Genomic DNA, 22,781 nt, shown 5'->3' on the forward strand with positions numbered 1-22,781 from the left:
ATGGTTCAAATCTTATATCTCTGGCAGGAAACAAAGGGTGTTATTAGGAAAGAGACATGTATCAAGCTGTCAGGCATCATCCAACTGGGAACTAATTACATGTGGGGTCCCACAAGATTCCATTTTGTGTATATCAATGACCTTCCATCAGTAACATTACCAGATGCCAAGTTCGGTTTGTTTGCCGATGATACAAACATTGCAATAAATAGCAAAACAAGTGTAGTCTTAGAAATATCAGCTAATAAAATATTTGTGGTCATTGATCACTGTTTCCTAGCCAAGTCTTTGTCACTTAACTTTGAAAAAACACACTACATGCAGTTCAGAACTTGTAAGGGGTGTCCCACGAGTATATGTCTAACATACGATGACAAGAAGATAGAAGAAGTGGACAGTGTTAAATTCTTGGGATTACAGCTAGATAATAAATTCAGCTGGGAGGGGCACACCACAGAACTGTTGAAGCGTCTTAACAAATCTCTGTTTGCAATGCGAATTTTGTCAGACGTGGGGGATATAAAAATGAAAAAGCTGGCATACTATGCTTACTTTCATTCCATAATGTCATATGGGATTATTTTTGGGGGTAATTCATCAAGCCAAGCTAAAGTTTTCCGGGCACAAAAACGTGCAGTAAGAGTTATATGTGGTGTGAACTCGAGAACATCCTGCAGAAGCCTGTTTAGGGAACTAGGGATACTAACTACTGTTTCCCAATATATTTATTCCTTAATGAAATTTGTCATTAAAAATATATCACTTTTTCAAACTAACAGCTCAATTCATGGAATCAATACTAGAAATAAGAATAATCTTCACAAGGATTTAAAGTCACTTAGTCTTGTACAAAAAGATGTGCATTATTCAGGAACACACATTTTCAATAATGTTCCAGCAGCCATAAAAAGCTTAACAACCAATGAAATTCACTTTAAGAGAAGCCTAAATGATTTATTGGTGGCCAACTCCTTCTACTCCATTGATGAATCCCTCAGTAAAACCAACTGATTTTTATATATATATATATATATATATATATATATATATATATATATATATATATATATATATATATATATATATATAAAACTTCTGCCAATTTCAGTGCACTAATGTGTTCATTGTAAATATACGTGTGTGTGTGTGTGTGTGTGTGTGTGTGTGTGTGTGTGTGTGTAAGTACAATCTAACTTCTGCACCATTTCAGTGCAGTAATGTGTTCATTGTAAATAAGTATTATAGTAGTTGTATTACATGTTTATTACCTTATAAAAAAATAAAAAATCTTTTTAATTTTAAATTCAGTGCATTAGTATTTGTAAAATGACTCTTTCATATAGTGTTCATTAAAAAATGTCGATCATTCCACTTGGGACCTCTGGAATGGTACATTAGCTTATTTGTTTCAGTTGTAAATATTTGTCATGTATTATTGTTTTTCTGACATGTTCCACATCCTGGAGGACCTCCTCACTACGGATCAATTGGAATGAAAGTAAATCTAATCTAATCTAAATTCCAGAATGTGCAGACGTTACAAAAATGAGATGTTTCAAGAACCTTCCAGGAATGATGAGTACTAAGTAACAAATGACCCGCAGTACGACAGGCAGCGACACTAAACACTAAGTTTCACTGTATGCACCACAGGTCGTGGCAGTTTTAGTAACCAGTCAGTGAAGGCTCAATCCTGAATTCATTTTTATTTGCACAGAAGAGTGTGCTATCCGAATCTTCGGAACAGCAAAAGTACTGATTAGCGGGGCAAGTAAATTTTATTTGCCTTCCTTTGTGTATGCTCCCTCCACTGTCTCGTCTCACTCGTCTTCACTCGGTTGAAATCGTCAGAAATCGGAACCATTCTCCCAAATATCGTGTCTTTTTCAACTACTGAAAATGAGCGGGCTGTGTAGGAGGGAACTGTTTGAAGCAAGAGTACTGTTGCCACAAGTTAACGATAGCCCTCTGTTCTTTAGCCGTCGCTCGTTTATGATGCTAGTTGAACGAAATGACACTGTAGAAATGGAAATGTGACAGCAACATGCGACTGAGTTGGGGACGGGGGAGGGCTTATTTTCCTACGCATTAAATAGTACTCATGTGCCTCTTCTACTTAATTCTTAAACCGTTTTTCCTCGTTACCATTTTTTGGTAGTTTTTTCGCCTCTTCCGTGCCTGCGTTCTCCAGGGACCTATCTCGCCAGTCCCTCGGTACAACCCTGGTTGCGATCCACACATGTTCATGAAATATTTAAAACCATATTGACTGTGTTAATCAGCCGTAACCGTTCGAGAAATCTGAAAAGGTCTTTTAGCGACCGCTGTTGTTCAACGAAACAACATGTTTCAAGATACAAACTTCAACTTCAGGCTCGAAAACAAATATCTTGCAGCAAATGGAAATATTTATTCATGACGAAAATCGACAAATGACATTCTAAATGAAATTACAGATTTCAGGAACTCACATTTCTTTACCAGCTTCAATTCGGTAACGTTAAAATAGAAAATACGTAACGGTTATGAATATGTATGAATGTGTGTTCCAGTAGCAATATCATTATAATCCTTTAAATAATTTTTTACTGTTATTTCCAACAACAAATTGTCTCAGTCTCCCTTACTGTAATATACTTCGTCGACCAACATCAATAGTACAAAAACCAGACACGAAGAAAACATTTCAGGTGCGGATAACACAGGAATAGGCAAATCGATAGTCAAGTTGAAATACGCCTATTAATTTGACCGCCTCCTTGTTTCTACTGGGAAGTGCACTTTCGAAGTGAACTTTATATTTACGACCAGTGGTTACCAAGATTCAAGGACCCACAGTTTGTAACTGTGTATACCACAAGATGACAACCATTTCATATGAAGAAAAATATTTAAAAGATTTTATGTCAGGCGCACACGAAGAAACGAAGTGAATATTTCCTCACATTATGCTTCTCTTTCTCCGCAGGATGACCACAGCACATGCTAAGACTTTAAAGAATAACTGTAATATTTGTGTGTACTCCTGTTAAATGTTTTTTCTATTGTCATTGTAGTATGAAGATGAAAGTCGTATCTTACGTAAGTAAGTAAACAACATTCACCGACTGATTGCCGTTTCCAGAAATATTTTAATATCGATAAAATATAGATGAGAAATAAAAAATTTAATTTCGTTGCAAAACAAGACAAATAATTTCTATCTACTACCTCAAACAATGAAAATTCCATGTTGAGATGTCAACATTATTATGAAGAGGATAGATAGCTATTCACCGTAACGATGACACGTTGAGTTGCAGACAGGTGCAATGAAAAGACTGTTAAACGCTGAGCTTTAGACCAAAGTATTCTTCAGAAAAGAAGGGAAAACATACATGCTTTCACACCAGACGACAAACTTCACATGACAGCTAACTCCGGCCACTCTGACCCGATAGCTGTCATGCGTGCGTGAAGTTTGTCTGCTTGCGTAAATGTGTGCACGTGTCTTCCTTTATTTGCAGAAGAAGGCTTTGGGTGAAATCTCGGTTTGTTGTTTGTTTCGTTGTGCTTGTCCGCTACTCAACATGTAATTTTACGGTGAGTATCCGTCTACCCGTTTCGTATTATCTACAATATCAACAGTTTTGAACTGCAAACTGCGTAAGACCAACTGAAATTATTAAAAATGTAAGTCGTTACGTTGTTTGTGAAAAGCTAGGTGCTAGCCAGCTGCTCAGCTTCTGTGTTACACACAACGTTTCAGTAACGTCGGTGGCTGAAGCGTATACAGCAGTGGTGTAGCTTGTTGCTCGCTTTCTCACTTGTGTGCTGCTGGGGGCACGTGTTGCAGCAGATGGCCCCGCGGGAGCGACGGATCAACTGCAGCGCGACGCGCTCCATGGCCGCCATGTCGCTCGGCTTCATCGTCCTCGTGACGCCCTGGACGCTGCAGGAGGTCGTCGCAGCGTGCACTGGTTCCAAGGTCAGTGACCTCTCAACGAGACACAGTATCCATTCACTCCTTCCTCTCTTAGTTTCTATGTAAAACAAGAGTCAGCGCCGTATATTTTCAATTATGAGCCAAAATATTATGACAGACTACTCAACAGCATATTGGTCTATTTTTGGAGCGTAATACAGCACCGATCCTGGGTGGAACGGATTCGAAAAGTCCTTGTCAGGTTTCCATATGTCTACGCGCAGGTGAAGCAATTCCCAAACATTACGGACCGTTGTTTAGCGGCGCGCAGTTGGCTCCCAGCACTATCCCAGATACGTTCAATCACGTTCCAGGTCAAACGAATTTTGTGACCAAGAGATCAACTCCAGTTCACTACCAAGCTGCTCAAACCAGTGTAGCAAGATTATAGCCTTGTGATACGGACAGTTATCCGGCTATAAAATGTCATCCCCATCGGGGAAGATACGAAGTGTTTTTTAAGTAAGTACCGTTTTGCCACACCGCGGCCGCAGCGCTGCGGTCGGCGTTCTGCGTATGCGCACTGTGCACCTACATCTGTCGTCTACGCACTGACGCCATTACAGCCTGATTCTTCCTTGTTTACGTTGTGTACTGAGTGTTTAAGATGCCTCCAATAATCGTGAGTCCCGCCGACTGTGAAGTATGGGCTGTTATAAGATTTCTTAGTGCTAAAGGCCAAAAAGCGATCGATATTCATAGTGAGATCTGTGCAGTTTACGGAGAAAACGTAGTGAGTGATGGAATGGTAAGAAATTGGGAGAGAGCATATGAAGACGGCCCCACAAATGTGCATTATTAACAACGGAATGGGCGTCCTTCGGTCGTTAATGAAAGTTTGGTGCAGGAAGTGGACAATAAGGTGAAAGAAAACAGACGCTTTACGATTTCCTCCTTGTGGGATGACTTTCCAAATGTTTCTCGTAGTGTTTTGTATGGCATTGTGACCGAGCACTTGAATTACCAAAACTTGTGGGTACGTCGCGTACCGAAAATGTTGACGGATGTGCACAAAACAAAACGTTTAGACAGTGCATTGACTTTCCTTGAGCGGTACCACAACGACAGCGATGATTTCTTAAGCCAAATTGTTATGGGCGATGAAACATGGGTGGCCTACGTCACACCAGAATCAAATCAATAGTCCATGGAATGGCGGCATTCAGATTCACCCAGAAAAGTGAAGTTTAAGCAAACAATTTCTGTCTGGAAAATCATGTGCACAGTTTTTTGGGACAAAAAAAGGAGTATTGCTTGTGGAATTTTTGCCTCGTAATGAGTCAGTCAATGCCGCAGCTTACTGTAAGACATTGCACAATCTGCTCCGTTCAATTCAGAACAAAATACGTGGGAAGTTGAGCAAGGGCATCGTTTGATTGCAAGACAATGCCCGTCCGAATGTAGCGAATCAGACCAAAGATCTCATCACATCTATTCGATGGGAAACTCTAGATCATCCTCCGTACAGCCCCGATCTTGCGCCCAGTGACTAACATCTGTTCCAGCACTTGAAGAAACACCTGGGCGATCAACGTCTTCAAGACGATGACGAAGTCAAAACAGTGGTGATGCAGTGGTTAACAAGTCAGGCGGCAGACTTCTATGAGGAGGGTATTCAAAAACTGTTACAACGTCATGACAAGTGCCTCAGTATTGACGGAAATTACGTACAAAAGTAGATTAAGGTACAGGCTTTCACGTAAAAATAAAATTATTGAGATATCTTAGCACGTCTTTTTTTAAATTTCAAAACGGTACTTATCTAAAAAACACGCCTCGTATCAAATTTGAAGGGACACAGTGGGTCCGCAATAATACTCATTAAGTCCACAGCTCCCACGGTGCTTTCAGTTACTAACACATGCCTCAGATGAATTTCCCCAGCTGCATAATAGGCCGCTCCCGGCTTGCGTCTGTGGCGCGGCGCATGTATTGAGCAGCCTTTCGCCACGGTGTCTGTGCACATGAGCCTCGAGGTACTGTAAGAAGAAACAAGATTAATCTGACCGTGTTTCATGTTTCTGTTCATCCACTGTCCACTCTTGATGATCCTGAAACTGTAGCTGATGATGTCATTGGGAACACACAGCGGTCGTCTGCTACGGAGCTCAATGTTCGACGATGTATGCTGTATGATGAGCTCCGAAACACCAGCGCCTACACCAGTACTACACTCTGCCGTCATGTTTTCCGCATATCGCCGCTTATCCCGCTTTACAAAGAGGACAAACTTCCAACCTCCAAGTTCTGTCGGAAATGATGGACGTACAACAGCTTGTCGCTTAATCGTAGCTGCACTGTCTTTCAACAACTTTTCGTATATGAGCACGACAGTAGCCTTCCAGCTACGCCCTTTCCGAGATGCCCATTCCCAGGCGCCGGGTTTAACAGCTAGTCCTTTGTCATAGTCATTTATGTCAGTGAATTCCCCTTTTGCGTCTCATACCGTAGCTAGAATGATTTCCTATTCGTCAGTCTCGCTGTTGACGGTGCTCATAATGCTTTGGTTCATATACACTGCCGACAAAAACGTGAAGAACCCAGAAGCGGAGGAGGAAACGAAATAAAACCTCACGGAATGACAGGATGTGTGCAGTTATTTCAGAAGTGTCAAGTTAAGGGGAGCCGGAGGATGTCAAATCCAAAAAATTACGATTTTTTTTTTGGCTTCCGAAAATTAATTGGAACATTCCTCTTTAATGTAAACTTTGAATTATTGTTCTACTCGCCCTAGAAGTGGAGTTATTACCAATTTCCCCCACGCCTGCAGAGGAAATGGGCGGCCGCTGAATGCATCTAACACCCTCTCGTGACTTCCTGGCGAGCTACTTGGGATTTTCTCGGCCTGTTACGCATACAGCGCCTTATGTTACGCATACAGCAAGTGTGCAAGGGTTGCCTACATTGTTTTCTGTGACAAATATTACCCTATTTCCTTACAGCTTACTCCTATTTTCCTCAGAATTTCGAACATCTTGTTCCATTTAATATTGTCGTACACTTTTGTTCTGGTTACGATGCCACGTTTTAGAAACCGTGTATATAAGAAGAGGAAGAACGTAGGGAAAAGAAAATTAACACTAATACCAAGTTGCGATACTACAGTGAATAAGAGCGCGGAACATCGTCGTTTCGAATTGGTTCAGTGTTGCGACTGTTGTTGGTAGTATTATACTTCTTGCGTAAAGCGGGTAATATGCAGTATGTACAAGAATCAGGAGGGAACAATAAAACCAATTTTTCATGACTTAGCACAGCCACAATTGTTACACAAATGTCTACACGGAAAGACGCAGAATCCTAATGAGAGCGTAAACAATTTGATTTGGCAAGTGATTCCTAAAAGGGTGTTTGTAAGCATAAAAACACTGCACTTTGGCATTTATGATGCTATAGCAACCTACAACCAAGGGAACAGTGTGAAGTGTGAAGTTCTGAAGGCATTAGGATTTACAGCTGGGGTGAACACTGTGCGAGCACTAAGAAATATTGACAGAGAAAGGATAAGAGGAGCAGAAAGAAGAGAAAGGTATATGAAGTATGATGGAACAACAGGCCAGAAAAGAAGACAGAAGAGGAAGCTTTTGGAGGATGAAGAAGAAGACCCTGATAATCCATCCTATAGTGCAGGAGTGTATTGAGAAACTGTGATAGCCATTTCCCGTAAATTAGAATTTTTCGAATATAAGGAACATTTTCTCAAAATCCATTCAAGCTAGAGAGAGGAAATTTTTATACAGCACTCCTAGTGGCCAGACTTACATTGTAACACAGCCATTTGGCAATATGTTCAGTAGTTTCATTTCAGTTTAATTATAAAGCAATTATTTGTAAAAAAATTGGGTCATTAATAAAAAAAAATAATTGGAAGGAAACTAGAAAAGATACTCCAAAATACCTCTGTCATAACTGAAATACTAAACCACTCTATATGTAAAAAAAAATCAAATTTTTCTATTTGGTAGTTTATTCATAAATGTTCCTCAAACTTAGTGATTTTAACATGGGCAGCATAGGCACCTCCGGCTCCCGTTAACAAACAACTTGGCAGTATGAGCCCACGTTGTACACCCTAAGCTGTGGACACATGTGCTGATTTGGCTGGGAAGAGTGTCGTGAAGCCGTTGAATCCCCTCCTGAGGCAAGCTGGCACACTTCTGTTGTGAGTGGCCCCTGGTATTCTCGACGGTGGCACGCCTGACATCTGAGCTGGTCACAGGTTTATTTTTTTTTTTTTTGTGAGGGAAAGATCTGAGAATCTTGTTGGCCACAGGAGTGCCTTAACATCAAGCAGACAGTTCATAAAGACGCGTGCCATACGTGAACGAGTACTGACCTGTTGAAAAACAGTACCACAATAATGTAGCATGAGCGATAATACACCAGGACAGAGGCTATCAGTGACTAACCAGTGTGCCATAATTTCCATCACTATCGCCTGTCATCTGAAGTCATACCTGACGGCTCCCCACATCACGACGCCAGGAGTAACTTCGCTGTGCCTCTCCAAAACACTGGAAGAATGAAATTTGTCCCCATCACGCCGTCGATGGTCGTCAGGGGTACTGCAGAACTGTGGTTAGCTGAATACAATGGGACGTCATTCATCAACAGTCTGTGCTTTCCGATCACGGTACCACTTCAGACGCCGGCGTTTGTTTTGTGGTGCTAACGGCAGCTCAAGCGCGAGATGGTAATTCCCTAACAAGGCTGCTGATGGTGTCCGACCAGTGGTGCAGCATTACAAAGAAGTGGATCCATTACTTGTTCTCGGATGCCAGGCGCTGATTTGAGGGTATTAGGTTGTGCATCGCGTGCTATTCGGGGATCCTCCATTTTGATGGCCAGACGAGGTCAACTGGAAAATCTACGACATCTTTGCCTACCCTCAGATACCCATGCAGTTGAACATTACAGACTGTCACATCGGAATAGACCACAAATCGGTGTATTGTACGATTCAACCAGCGAGCCAAATAGAGACCAACAAAGAGACCACTTTCAAACTATGCCACGTTCTGACAATATTGTGCCGCACGAATAAGCCACTTAAATACTCTACTAGTCCAGGTGACAACACTAAATACGAACAACAATAATGCACTCTTCTGGCCGATCACCTGCCACAGAGAATTGTTATTCTAATCGCTGTACTACCCGATGACGGAGTGTGCGTGTATGTTACACTAACGTCTGACCATGCCCTCCGGCCGCTTCACTTTTTCGTCAGGCAATGTATATACACTCAACTTCCTCGATTATTTAACACATTTTAAAATTTCATAGGTTTAAGCTCAGAAGGCAGTTCAGTTGAAGAAGAATTTACATCTCTCAAAAGAGCAATCACAGAAGTTGGAAAGAAAACCGTCGGTACAACGAGGTAAATGCTAAGAAACCTTGGATAATAGAAGAAATACTTCAGCTGATTGACGAAAGAATGAACTACAAAATCGATCAGCGAAATTCGCGAATACAGAAATAAAAGGGTTGGTACTAAAATAGTGGCAACTATTTATTCACAACCAATAAAAAAGAGTTACATGTTTGAACCTGTTACTGTCCTACAAAGTAGTCACCAGAGTTGTTTAGAACCCGTTACCGGCGATGTCAAAGGTGTAGTATACCGTTAGCAGAACCTGTTCTGTTGATGGTGCGAATGGAGCGGTCTAAAGTTACGTTGATTGCCTTGTACGCCTGTGATGGTGTGATTCTAACGCATTACGTTCCTCCACAGCAGACCGTCAATGCACAGTATTACTGTTCGTTTTTGGAGCATCATCTGCGACCAGCTTTGCGAAAGAATCGGCGAGACTTCCTGCGCAACCACCCATCATTTTGCACGACAATGCGCGGACGCATACAGCGCAATCTGTGGCTGCTCTGTTCGGTCGATGGGACTGGGAAGTACTGTACCATCCACCATACTGCCCGGACTTAAGTCCTTGAGACTCTGATTTCGTAGATGAAGGAACCATTTCTTGTGGCATTCGCTTCAGAACTGTTACAGAGGTTCAACAGGCAGTAGTACGCTCCATTCGCACCATCAACAGAACAGGCTCTGCTAACGGTATACTACGCCTTCCACATAGCTGGTAACGGGTTCTACACAACGCTGGTGACTACTTTGAAGGACAGTACCAGGTGCAAACATGTAACTCTTTTGCATCAGTTGTGAATAATTAGTTGCCACTATTTAAGTTACAAACCTCGTACAAATCATTTACGGATGAAATATACACTAAGTGCAGGGAAGCTAAAGCAAAATTGCTGTAGGAAAAATGTGAAGACGTAGAAAAAGAAATGTTCGTCGGAAGAATGGACTCAGCATATAGGAAATTCAAAATAACTTTCGGTGAAATTAAAACCAAGGGCGGTAACGTTAGGAGTGCCTCTGGATCGCGGGGTCCCGGGTTCGATTCCCGGCCGGGTTGGGCATTTTATCTGCCAGGGGTCTGGATGTTTGTCTTGTCCTCATCATTTCATCATCATCGTCACCATCATTCATGGCAGTGGCTCGCTTGGACTATGTAAAAAATTGGACAGTTTGCCATCTTAGGCAATTTATAACACTTAAAACACTTGATAATGGCACTTTGAAGCCGAAATCATTATTATCTAAGTGTAAATGTAACACTGTAAATAAACAACAGTCTAATAGTGGTACTTACTTTAAAGAGGTAAAAATTGGGACTCTGTACGGGCGTTGATTACCGCGCAGTTGAGCGCCCTACAAATCAAACATCATCATCACCGTTAAACTCAGAGGAGAGAGCGGATAGGTGGAAAGAGTACATTGAAGGCCTCTGCAAGAGGCAAGACTTGTCGGATGCCGGGATAGAAGAAGAAACAGGAATCGAAAGGCAACAGGTGGGGGATCCAGTATTAGAATCAAAACCTAGAAGAGCTTTGGAAGGCTTAAAATCAAATAAGTGAGAAGGTATAGATAACTTCTAAATACATTGGAGGAAGTCACAACAAAACGACTGTTCACGTTGGTGTGTAATGTATAACGTTGACAATATACTGTCAGACTTTCGGAAAAGCATCATCAACATAATTTCGAAGATAGCAAGAGCCGGAAAGCGCGAGGATTATAGCATAATCAGCTTAATAGCACATGCATCCAAGCTGCTGACGAGATTAATAAACAGAATAACTGAAAAGAAACATGAGGATCTGTTGCATGACGGTCTAGAGAGGCAGTTACGACACTGCGGTTAATAACGGGAGCAAGAGTGATTCGTTCATTGGATATGTTGGCCAGGAAAAAACGTTCACAATATGTTCGAAATTCTGAGAAAAGTAAGGGTAAGCTGTAGGGAAAGATGAGTAATATTCAATAGGGAACAATAAGAGTGCGAGACGACGAACGAAGTATTCGGATTAAAAAGGGTGTAAGGCAGGGATGTAGTCTTTCGCTCCAACTGTTACGTCTAAACATCGAAGAAGCAATGGGGGAAATTAAAAAAAAATGTTCAAATGTGTGCGAAATCTTATGGGACTTAACTGCTAAGGTCATCAGTCCCTAAGCTTACACACTACTTAACCTAAAGTATCCTAAGGACAAGCACACACGCCCATGCCCGAGGGAGGACTCGAACCTCCGCTGGGGAAATAGAAGGAGGGCTCAAGAGTGGGATTAAAATTCGGGGTGAAAGGATATCAATACGATTTGCTGATGATGTTACTATCCAACGTGAAAATGGAGAAGAACTACAGGATCTACTGAATGGAATGGTCTAAAGAGTACAGAATACTGATTGAGAGTGAATCTAGAAAAGACGAAAGTAATGATAAGTAGGAGAAATGAAAACAGCGGGAAACTTAACATCAGAATAGCAGCTTACGAAGAAGACGAAGTTAAGGAACCCTGCTACCAAGGCAGCAAAATACCCCATGACGGACACAGCAAGGTGGACATAAAAAGGAGACTAGCACAAGCAATAAAGGCACTCCTGGCCAATATAAGTCTGCTAATGTCAAATATAGGCCTTAATTGGAGGATGAAATTTCTGAGAATGTACATGTGGAGCACATCATTGTGTGATAGTAGGACATGGACTGTGGGAAAACCGGAACAGAAGAGAATGAAAGTTTCTGAGATGTGGTGCTACAGAAGAACGTTGAAAATAAGGTGGACGGATAAGGTAAGAAATGAGGAGATTATCCACAGTTTCTGCGAGGAAAAGAATATATGGGTAACACTGATAAGAACAAGGGACAAGATGATTGGATATGTATTAAGACATTAGGGAATAACTTCCATAATACTAGATGAGCAGTAGAGGGTAAAAACTGCAGAGTAAGACAGAGATTGGAATATATCGAGCAGATAATTGACGTAGGCTGCAATTGCTATTCTGCGATGAAAAGGGTGGTACAGGAGTAGAATTCGTGGCGGGACACATCAAATCAGTCTGAAGACTGATAACTCGGAAAAAAATGGGTGAATGCTTCCACAGCTAGTATCTCTTTCTGTTAAAAAAAAATAATTTGCCTATGTTTCGTCTCCACCTGCGGGAGATACCATTATAAATACAACTGACAACTTCATCAGAAGCACAAGGAGCCGCAATATACAAGAGCATTGTGAGCTCCGTAGAGCGCATCAAGATTTTTCACGTGATGTAGAATGCATGGTTACCTTTGACTAATTACCTCATTCTCCATTAAAAGTTATCGACTGTTAAAATAATCTTGTTGGTGTATAGTCACCAGCCATATTTTAATAAGGATGACGACTAATATTGTTTCCCAGTCTCTTAAAATTATCACAGTGTTTGTATTACGTTTCTGATGATTCCCCTGAGAGCGCTTGGTACTGTGTTATTTTTGTGTAATGTCTCTCTCAAAATGCGTACTAAACATTAGTAAAGAACGTTATACATCAGCTCCCCCCCCCCCGGCCTCTCAGCCCCAAACTTTCAACGTATGTAATTAAATACTTGTTTCTCCCAAGCATTTTTTGCCTGCACTGCAAATTCCAGCGCCTGGCTGACTATTAATGTCCATTATTCTAGCGTTTCCATAAACATCTTTTCTTGTCCTTTCTTTCTGGTACTTCACTTTGTGTGCCATCCGTTTATCGGGCGTATTTCTAACTTGTAGAATTGTTGGTTGTGCGCCTGGGTCACGTCGCACCCAGGTGGACGCTCGAGAATTATAGAACTTCGTTTCGTAGTTTACCAAGCAATTTCGTTCCTGACATCCTTTATACCGTCACATTTCCCGTGTTTGCGAATGTATTCCTTTCTGTTTTCCACATGGTTAGCCATTCACTTACATACAATGCCAATATCTGAATTAAACCATTTTGGGTATTAGGCCCCGCCATTATAAATTCAAAAAGAAATAAAATGCCAACGACTTGACCGCCTTGACCGCCTGCAGTTAGTCGCCCTGAAGAGGACTGCTGCAAAGACGGTAGAAACGCTGCATTTCAGTTGTTTTACTGTTTCATAATGGCGCAACCTAATACCCAAAATGATTTTATTTAGATTGTCACTGGCCATGGAATTTTACTAACATAAATTAATGACAGTATTCCTCCACGGTGTACTCGTGTTTACGAAACGGAGCGATAGTTATCTAGAACTTATTTTGCTACGCTGTAAGCATGCGACTGTACAGACTTATCCGGTAAGCTAGATGTATGATGCATAGGCGGTTTTCAAAATTGTGTCATTTGCTGCAATACTCCCGAGGTTTCTACGGGTGCCATGGTCACTGTCGTCAGGACTACTTTAGTCTGTCTTCAAGGAACGTTCTGGTAGTTCTCAAAATCTTCCGCGGGCAAAGGTCCCGAGTTCGAGTCTCGGTCCGGCACACAGTTTTAATCTGCCAGGAAGTTTCAGAATTACCATTATTTGACCACTGCACAAACTTCCACATGAATGACGTAAGAATAAGGACTCCTCCTGCTGAAGAAATTGTAAATCATTTCAGAAAGAATAAGGGACTAATGGAATTAGAGAGTACTCCGCAGCACTGGTTCTTCTCTTAGCCCGCATTTATCGTGAATCTCCCGCAGCGGACAGTCAGAAGCGAGAGGAAAAAAAGCACCGACTGCTCCAGAATATAAGAATGGAAAAAAGAACAGGTGCGCTTAATTAGAGACCAATATCCTTAATATTGATTTCCTGCAGGATCCTTGACCATATTGCAAGCTCGTTTGTGATTTGTTTCCCAGAGAGAGAAAGAGGGAGAGAAATTTTCTCTCCATAAAAGACAACGACTGAGCCGCTTGTGCAAAGTACAACTCATTTTCTCTCCCCCTCCGCCGCCCCCCCCCCTCTCTCTCTGTCTATCTCTCTCTCTCTCCCTCGTCCGCAGCTCGTGGTCGTGCGGTAGCGTTCTCGCTCTCCACGCCCGGGTCCCGGGTTCGATTCGCGGCGGGGTCAGGGATTTTCTCTGCCTCGTGATGACTGGGTGTTGTGTGATAACGTTAGGTTAGTTAGGTTTAAGTAGTTCTAAGTTCTAGTGGACTGATGACCATAGCCGTTAGGTCCCATAGTGCTCAGAGCCATTTGAACCATCTCTCTCCGTCTCAACATATTTGTGCCTGATTTGATGCGGTCCGTCATTAATTCTTCTTTTTTGCCAACTTCTTCATATCGAGTGGCAGCATTTATGCCCGAAGTGCCTAGATATTTGTCTGTTAGTTTTTGTATATTCCTCTTGCTTCTTGCGAACCAGTGATGCAAGTTATATTCACATATTTATGGAAGACTTTCAACACTATATTACTCTTCAGACTGTTGACGGCCTCGAAGATTTCTTGAGAAACAAAATCCAGTATGTTGCCCTGGGCGGAGAGCGTTCATCAGAGAGAAGGGTAAAGTGCCCATATTTCGAGTGGTTGCCTAATCCAGGTGGCTGAATATCTTCCATGCTTCGTGCTGTGCTACGTAGCTCGCTGCAACAATCAGTAGCGACGGACATTCTAATATGCCATTGTGAGTTCTCAAAAAAATGGTTCAAATGGCTCTGAGCACTATGGGACTGAACTTCCGACGTCATCAGTCCCCTATAACTTAGAACTAGTTAAACCTAACTAACCTGAGGACATCCCACACATCCATGCCCGAGGCAGGATTCGAACCTGCGACCGTAGCGGTCCCGCGGTTCCAGACTGTAGCGCCTAGAACCGCTCGGCCACCCTGGCCGGCGTCTCGTTCTCCACAGCTATTTTTGCAGTGCGGTCAAGATAAATATTTTCTGCAGAGTTAAGTCGGAAGTCCTTCTTCAAGCCAGGGAAGACGCCCCTTGTAAGTGTTTCTTGTGGGATCCTGCCCACTCGTCTCTTATAGGTTGCCTAGGAAGCTGTTTTCTCTGATAACTAGACAACATATAAGCAAATCACATTAATGGATTTTATTACAGTAAATTATTGACAATAGTTAACTTTCGTTTCAACATGATAGGTCGCAAGCAATTGGCGACATGCAAATAATCAATGCCCTTTGATACATACAATTTCGATGCAAACTAATCACACAAGTTCAAAATTCACTGCTGTCGTTAATATCACTGCGGCTTTTCTAGTGTGCTTCTTGTACTGTCCGGGTCTACGACAGCGGCCGCGGCTAGGCGGCGCGTTGCTTTTATTCTCTTAGTACAGATGCCGCTCCTGTCGCGGTCACGTGATAGTCAGCACGCTGTTGGCTGACGTCTCACAGCCCTCCTGCTCTATCGTTCTTGATCTTCGCACCGGCGTTCGTCGTTACGCCGGAACATTTCTTATAAGAGCATGCTATTTCCTATCTAATAACACGTGTCTGACATAGTTCGCTTAAGAGTTAGTTTCTGCCGAAAGAGAAGTAAAGCATGGTCCCTAATAGCAAGGAGTAATCGTTTGCACTACTTGGGGCACCCGAAATTTGGTTTCATTTTATACAAAGATATGTTCCGAATTTTATTCTAGCTGTCAGGTCTCCTGTCTTTGAGAGACAAAGACGTCTGGCCATTGATGGGATGAGCATAGTGGAGAGCTATAACAAGAGAAGTGGCTGCAAATTGTTTCAAAAAATGCGTGATCTATCGTTCTACCCCTGGTTTCTTAATCTATAGTTTTTGCTCCTTATCAATCTGCAGCGAATTCGGATAGGGCCCCAGAAGCCACAGCAGGGCCATTTTCGACTGCAGTCTATGGAATGCAGGAAAGAGTGATTTCTGGTTTTGAAAACAGCCCTCCTCCTGTACTTCCACCATTAAACCCGACACCAAGAGCAGGTGAAGCAGTAGAGATCATGTCAACACTACTGCGTGATCTCAAGACACCACCTTTATCAAAACCTCTTCCAGGAGCTTCATTTGCTGCATCTGACAGACGTTCAACATCTAGGGCTACCAAAAAGGAAGCTGTTTGTATGAAAGAACCAGAGAATAGCAAACAGCAGAATTATGATGGGGAAGACTTTGTCTAAGACGTTGATGAAACCGTGTTGAAAAACTCATCATCTGAAAATGAACACGGACTACGTTTAGTACGGACAACTGTGGTCAACTGATACCTCTCAGAAAACCTGGGTTGAGCGCATCGGTAGTTTTCACTGGTGTTATGAGCTACATGCAGGTGTCACTGACGATGCGCGTTTTGATTCAAAAAAGCATGAAGACAGAGCATTTTTCTTGTTATGGCTGAAATGTCTGCAGAGTAACTGACAATTATGCAGGAAAAAAACATTTGGTGCGAAAAAACACTGTGTTACTAATTAATTAAATTTTAGTGTTATTTATAACCCGTAATTAGGATGTCCGAAAATTCGAAATTAAGGACTTTGTTTTCCAAAGGTAAAAATTATTCGTTTTAATTCTTTGTTCAGCTATTACAGAATGAGAAAACATTCGCAAGATTTTTTGCGAGGGTACTATTTAAGTACTCCGTAGTAACAGTACAGAAACTTTTCATAATTTAAAAACTTATAATTTGCCAGTACTTTTTAATTTAAAAATGGTACCCAATAACAGGGCGCTTTCCCCTGTAATAACGTCTGCAGATGGTGCTTAACTCACCAGTATGGTGGAACTCAGCGAAAGATTGTGATCTTCGTCTGCAGTGACTCGGACTAGTTAACTGCATGCAAATCTCACCAAATAGTGTAATGCGAATACTAAACACCGGATTGACATATTGTCCATAATGTCCTCCGCTATGATTAATATTAAACTTCTTAGTTAATCATGCAGTGTTTACTTCAATTAAGATTTGTGCGCTGAGAAGCCGTGGTCGATGTATAAAACTACTCTCTGATGTTTTATCTCCGACTGCGGGAGACACCATCGGAGATACAAACGTCTTTTTAATTTTAAAAATATTTCTCGCAATCGGAGACGAAACGTCAGAGAATAGTTTTGTATATCAGCCACGGCCGCTCAGCCCAGAAGCTGTAACTAAATTTGGTAGCTAAAGTTAACAGTAATAGAAAGTCGATTTCATGGGCGAACATCCGTTAGACGATAAGGAGAAAGAACGTAACTGATTGGTTTCCGTTTTTTCCGTAACCCATATCTGGACAGAATCGTTGACGATCAAAAACAAGCTAACAATAACGGTGGAAGCGTTGGTAGATCTTTTTGCAACATATCTCCGTTTTCAACCTAGAAGATTTTCATAGAAAATGTCACGAACACCATCATCTTAACGTGTTAGGTCGAAAAAAAACAGTTGTGCCCTTCACGAAATTACTGTTATTATTTTTATCATTTCAAAGCATTATATGATTAACGGTAAAAGCCCATGAGAATGGAAGAAAAAATTCTTTTTTCCTGTCCACTATTTTCTAGTTTGAACGAATTTCTCCTTCTAGATATTCGAATCGAAGAACTGCAGTGATTTCACTGGTGATGATGTGCTACATACCATTCATAAAGTGTCAATGGTCGCGCACCCCCTCCCCTCCCAAACACACACACACACAATCAAATGGACTGACTTCGGACGATAACCTGAAATAAAAATCAGTATCGCTCTATAACCAGAAGTCATAGTGAATGAAGCATTTGGGAGCGTAAATTCATCATTCTGGCTCATTCTGATTCCATGTCTAACTTGCACTCTTGAGCATTCATCTTTTCTCATTCTCCTCCTCGTTCCGCAGCTCGTAAAAATGTTTTTGCGTTAGCTGCATCTCGCCTCTCTGCATGACACAACTGTACGACATCTTCGTAAATGTGGTCGGCCGTTGTGGCCGAGCTGTTCTAGGCGCTTCAATCTGGAATCGCGCGACCACTACGGCCGCAGGTTCGAATCCTGCCTCGGCCATGGATGTGTGTGATGGCTTTAGGTTAGTTAGGTTTAAGTAGTTCTTAGTTCTAGGGGACTGATGACCTCAGATGTTAAGTCCCATAGTTCTCAGATCCAATTTTGTACCTGTCTGCCGTTTTCTAGGCGTGTCGGGTAATCCTGCTCAAACTTTTTCTCTCTTTTCAAATGACGTATCCTGCGAAAATCACTAACTTCACACAGAATTACTTTCGTTGCTCACGTAACTAAAAATGTAGTAGTCGTAACTTTAAGATTTTAAGTCACTTTATAGAATAGACTCTATAAGTTAGAATAACACATATATTCTGAAGATCGTGTGACTCACAGGGCACAAAGATTTTCCTGTTGTGCAGTAGAGGAGAAAGATGTCTGACGTTGCATTGATTTTGACTAAGCGATCCATGCTGCTTCAAAAATTTAAAATTCAGTCTCTCCACTTCCTTATTGGTACAGAGATATTTTTTTAAGTTTCACATTTTTTGAAAGATAGCAATTTAAAAAAAAATTATTAATTTCAGAAGATCTGTTCAGCGGTTGCCGCTTACTCCGGCAAAGGTGTGAAACAACTTTCATTTCAAGAATGGAGATCACGATGACTGATAACCAGCCTCGTGGACTCTTGGCTTGCGTTACTGGATAGTAATGCGGCGGTCCTGAATTCGATTCGTGATGCTAATCTCGAATTTTTATATGCTGGAAAGGTCTGGAATGGAGTTCAGTCCATCTCGTGAGAAGCTGATTGAGAAAATGCCAGAGGATTTCACACACAGACAGCGGAACTGATGTTACATCAAAAGTAAAAATCAAATATCGACAGGCGATTTCTCCTCAAACTTAGATCAGTGTCTCTGAAGTAATTGTTAGACCAAGTACTTCAATTCTGTTTATTAAGTTGGGTAGATGCGATGTTAGCATCCTTTATGAACCCGCCAAAACGTAAATACCGCATGACGTCAGATCGGTTGAACTTAGAAACCATGAAACGTCCCCTTAGAACAATTTATACAAGACTGTGCTTAAACTGACACACAATGTTTTTAGCGCAACGCAATCTGACTATCAAAGATCCCTGCAAAGGAATGGCCCTGAGTAACATTAAACTATACCTTTCACAAATAACTTACCTCACAAAAATCTTCATTACTGGAACTACTGCAATACAGCGAGCGCCACTACTGCCAGCTAAATAAAAGATTCAAACTACTGAAGGCACTAACTACTAATAGGGATAGTTAGCAAATGAAAGATTTTAATAGAGAACAAACACTGTATTTACCTTAATATCATCAAAAGTCATAATATATGTAATTTCAAAACTCCGCCATCTCTCTCCTCACATCCACCACTGCTGGCGGCTCACCTCTAACTAGTGATGGGGAGCTCGTGAATGAGTCGTTCAAATGAACGCTTCACTCCAGTGAAGTGTGAACTAACCACTCAATTTCAATGAACTGGTACTTCAAACTCTCCACAGATAGCACACTCCACACTTTTTTTCTAGTTCGTTCACTCACTCTCTTCCCCTCTCTCTCACACACTACATTGGCACTACGTCACTCATTCTCCCTTCACTTCAGTCCTCCCTCTACTGCCTGTCGACGAATCGCGCGGTGAAATACACTGACAACAACAGTTGCACTTTGCTTTCCCATCACCTAAATCAGCGAAGAAACTCCAAATTTTACTACTTCTACGCGATCGCGAGTTGCTAGCCATTATATAAGCGTGAACAGACACAAAAATTGCTTTCCGAATAAAATAAAGAGGGATTTTACCTGAAATTGTACCAATGACTACAGGTGACAGTTTACATTTGAATTTAGAGGGTTATTATTTTCAACAAAAATAAAATCTACAGGAAAACTTCTGAATAATTACTTAACGTAGGTATATAGACTTTGTGACAGTGGTAAACATACTCATTCTATTTTGGATTAAATTTTAAAAGGAACATAAAATTGGACTGAATTTCGTTACTAACCCTAGTTTTCAGTCCATAAATACAACAAATAAGGTTTCACTTGGCAGATGAAGACTCTTTTTGGCGCTTCATGAGAAAATGTCGAGCAAGGTTAAACGTAATACCTTCTTTATATGTGACAGACTTCTCTATTTATCTTTCCTTTGTCCTCTTCGACCATGCAGTATTTAAGTGAACTCAGAAGCTGTAAGACGCAAAACGTTGCGTGGACGTTACTTCATAGTTCGGCCATCTGTTGGTAAAATTATGAACTATTACGAAGCTTTATTGTACGAGCGAGGCGAAGCGAGCGTAGCCGCGGCTGAGCGGCGAAGTGGACAACTTCGCCAGGCTTCCGTACTTCATGAATGAACTACTTCATTTGAACGCTTTACGGCAAAGAGTGAAATGAATGAAGTACTTCACGGGAATGAACGAGTTCGACCCATCTCTACCTCTAACTGCGCAACGCTACGCGCTGTTCACATCCAGCTGCCGTTGCCCAACACTACAATGGCAGACAACAATGCAAACTATCCACAGACTGCACACAGTACAGCCAGTGACTTTCATATAGAGCGCTACGTAACGTTGCCAATAAGAAAACATAAACAGCCTACATACAACCATGCGATGTGAGATCGGTTGAAATTAGAAACCATGTGAAACGACCTCTGTCATCCAGCCTCTTACGGCCAGTCCAGCGGTCGGGTACAACGTCGTTTAACCAACAGCGTACTTACTTATTACGCCAGCAAGATGGCGCACCTTCCTGACGCCAAATAAAGTTCTGTGGTTCAACTTTTTTCAAATGTGGAAAGAGCGACAGTTCCAGAGCGATAAACTTTCCGCCGTGGTACGTCACAAAAAACATTGAATTTAGGGGAGTCTCGTTGCAACTGTACCATCTCGTGAGGATTTGCTGAATCCAGGATCCGCATACTGTGTGTTCACATTTCCACTTAGGTGAAATGGCGATATATCACTGAAGACGATACTATCCAGAAAATGTTCATCGTCATGCAGTTACATTTCGTTTGCAAAATTACTCTGTAGATTTTGAGATTGCAACAACAGCGAAGGACGTGGTTGTAAGCGCCTCCTTAAGAGTCTCCACACAGACGTCACTGGAATTCCTAATTAACGGCTTGCCTTCAGAACTGATTTCTTGGGCTACGCGTAAAAGACTCTCTCATTCGTCCAAGACGTTCTTCAGTCACTCTTGGTCGTCCCGTACTCTTGCCGCTGCAATGACAGCATGTGTCTTCAAAGAGTTGATACCATCTACGTATGTTATTATCACTTGGAGGGTTACAATGGAACTTAATACGGAACGCAATTTGCACTGTAACAACACAATCAGTCTTTGCAAACTGTAACATAAAAAAAACTTTGTTGACTAGTCGCCATGTTTCCTACTAGCGCTTTGTTACGGAAGACACAGGAAACAGTGCTGTTCTTTCATTTGAAGTATTATTTACAATTGTTAGTTGAATTTAATAAATGATACAAAGCCTTAAACGCCGACACTGACGTTGAAACACACGGCATAAAGATATACAAGACGAATCTCGGAAAACGTGTTCCGCAAATATTGCGGAAATGGAAAGTGTGTGGTTTTCACAGAATGGATTGGTGGTCAGAGGCTCTTATTTTTAGCCAGTAAGTAGTCTGATAATATGCAGAAAGTTTATTTTTTGAGCAAACATATTCTTTCTTAAATGGAACAATGCCTATTGACATACACAAATTAAAAGTAGGGTCAATTAGAATGTCAGTGGCATTTGTTGCAGGATTCTACTTCGATTTCCCAAACACAAACGAACAAGTGCATACACTTGTTATGTGGATTCTGACCAGTAATGAGACACCTGAGCATCACAGATTGTATTCAAAATTACCGCCAGCAGACGCAATATGCGCTTCCAGTTTGGTACGGAGCGATTGCTGCATACGTCTAGCATTTCAGCTAGATGTCCGAGTAGGCTGCAGTAATACGTCCTTGCATATCATTAGGTGTTGTTGATAGGCCATTGTAGACAGCGACTTTCACCTTCCCCCACAGAAAAAAGTCTCTAGGCGTGAAATCTGGGAACGGGCCGACCAAGGCACAGTTAATCTACGTTCAACCCAACGATTTGGAAACAATTCGTGAAGACATGCTGTAATACTTCGAGCACTATGGGCTGGACATCCATCATGTCTGTGTCACAGGTTTGCAGGTGAACATCTTATAGCATCCGTGGAACGTGGTCTGTTAGGAGGCTGTGGTACTTGTGCGCGTTCATTGTCCCAACTATGAAAAGCGGGCCTATGAGTGGATTGTTCACTACTCCACAGCGCACGTTTACACTCCATAGACGCTGACGTTCCACCTGGCGAAGCCAGCGGGGATGGTCAACAGACCAGTAGTGCATTTTCGGTGGTTTACCTGGCCATGACTGGAAAATGTGGCTTCAGCTCTGAACAAAATACGAATACCTGATGCGCCTGTGGTATCCTGCCTCAGTGCCCATGTACAGAAGTTAACACGATTCTCAGAATCGTTTCCATGCAGCTATTGATGGAGAGAGATGTGATAGGGATGGAAC

At 41.8% G+C, this 22,781-nt stretch overlaps 1 protein-coding gene across 1 annotated transcript in view; it reads left to right on the forward strand.

Moving 5' to 3' along the window:
• The first annotated feature begins 3,883 nt into the window (after positions 1–3,883).
• LOC126188606 (uncharacterized) overlaps positions 3,884–22,781 on the forward strand; it is a 55,150-nt gene continuing 36,252 nt past the window's right edge. The window contains exon 1 of the mRNA XM_049930207.1: positions 3,884–3,967. Coding sequence (XP_049786164.1) covers positions 3,884–3,967 — 84 coding nt within the window. The remainder of the gene's footprint in view (positions 3,968–22,781) is intronic.

This window comes from Schistocerca cancellata, chromosome 5 (assembly GCF_023864275.1).
Source record: "Schistocerca cancellata isolate TAMUIC-IGC-003103 chromosome 5, iqSchCanc2.1, whole genome shotgun sequence".
NCBI classification, from domain to species: Eukaryota; Metazoa; Arthropoda; class Insecta; order Orthoptera; family Acrididae; genus Schistocerca; species Schistocerca cancellata.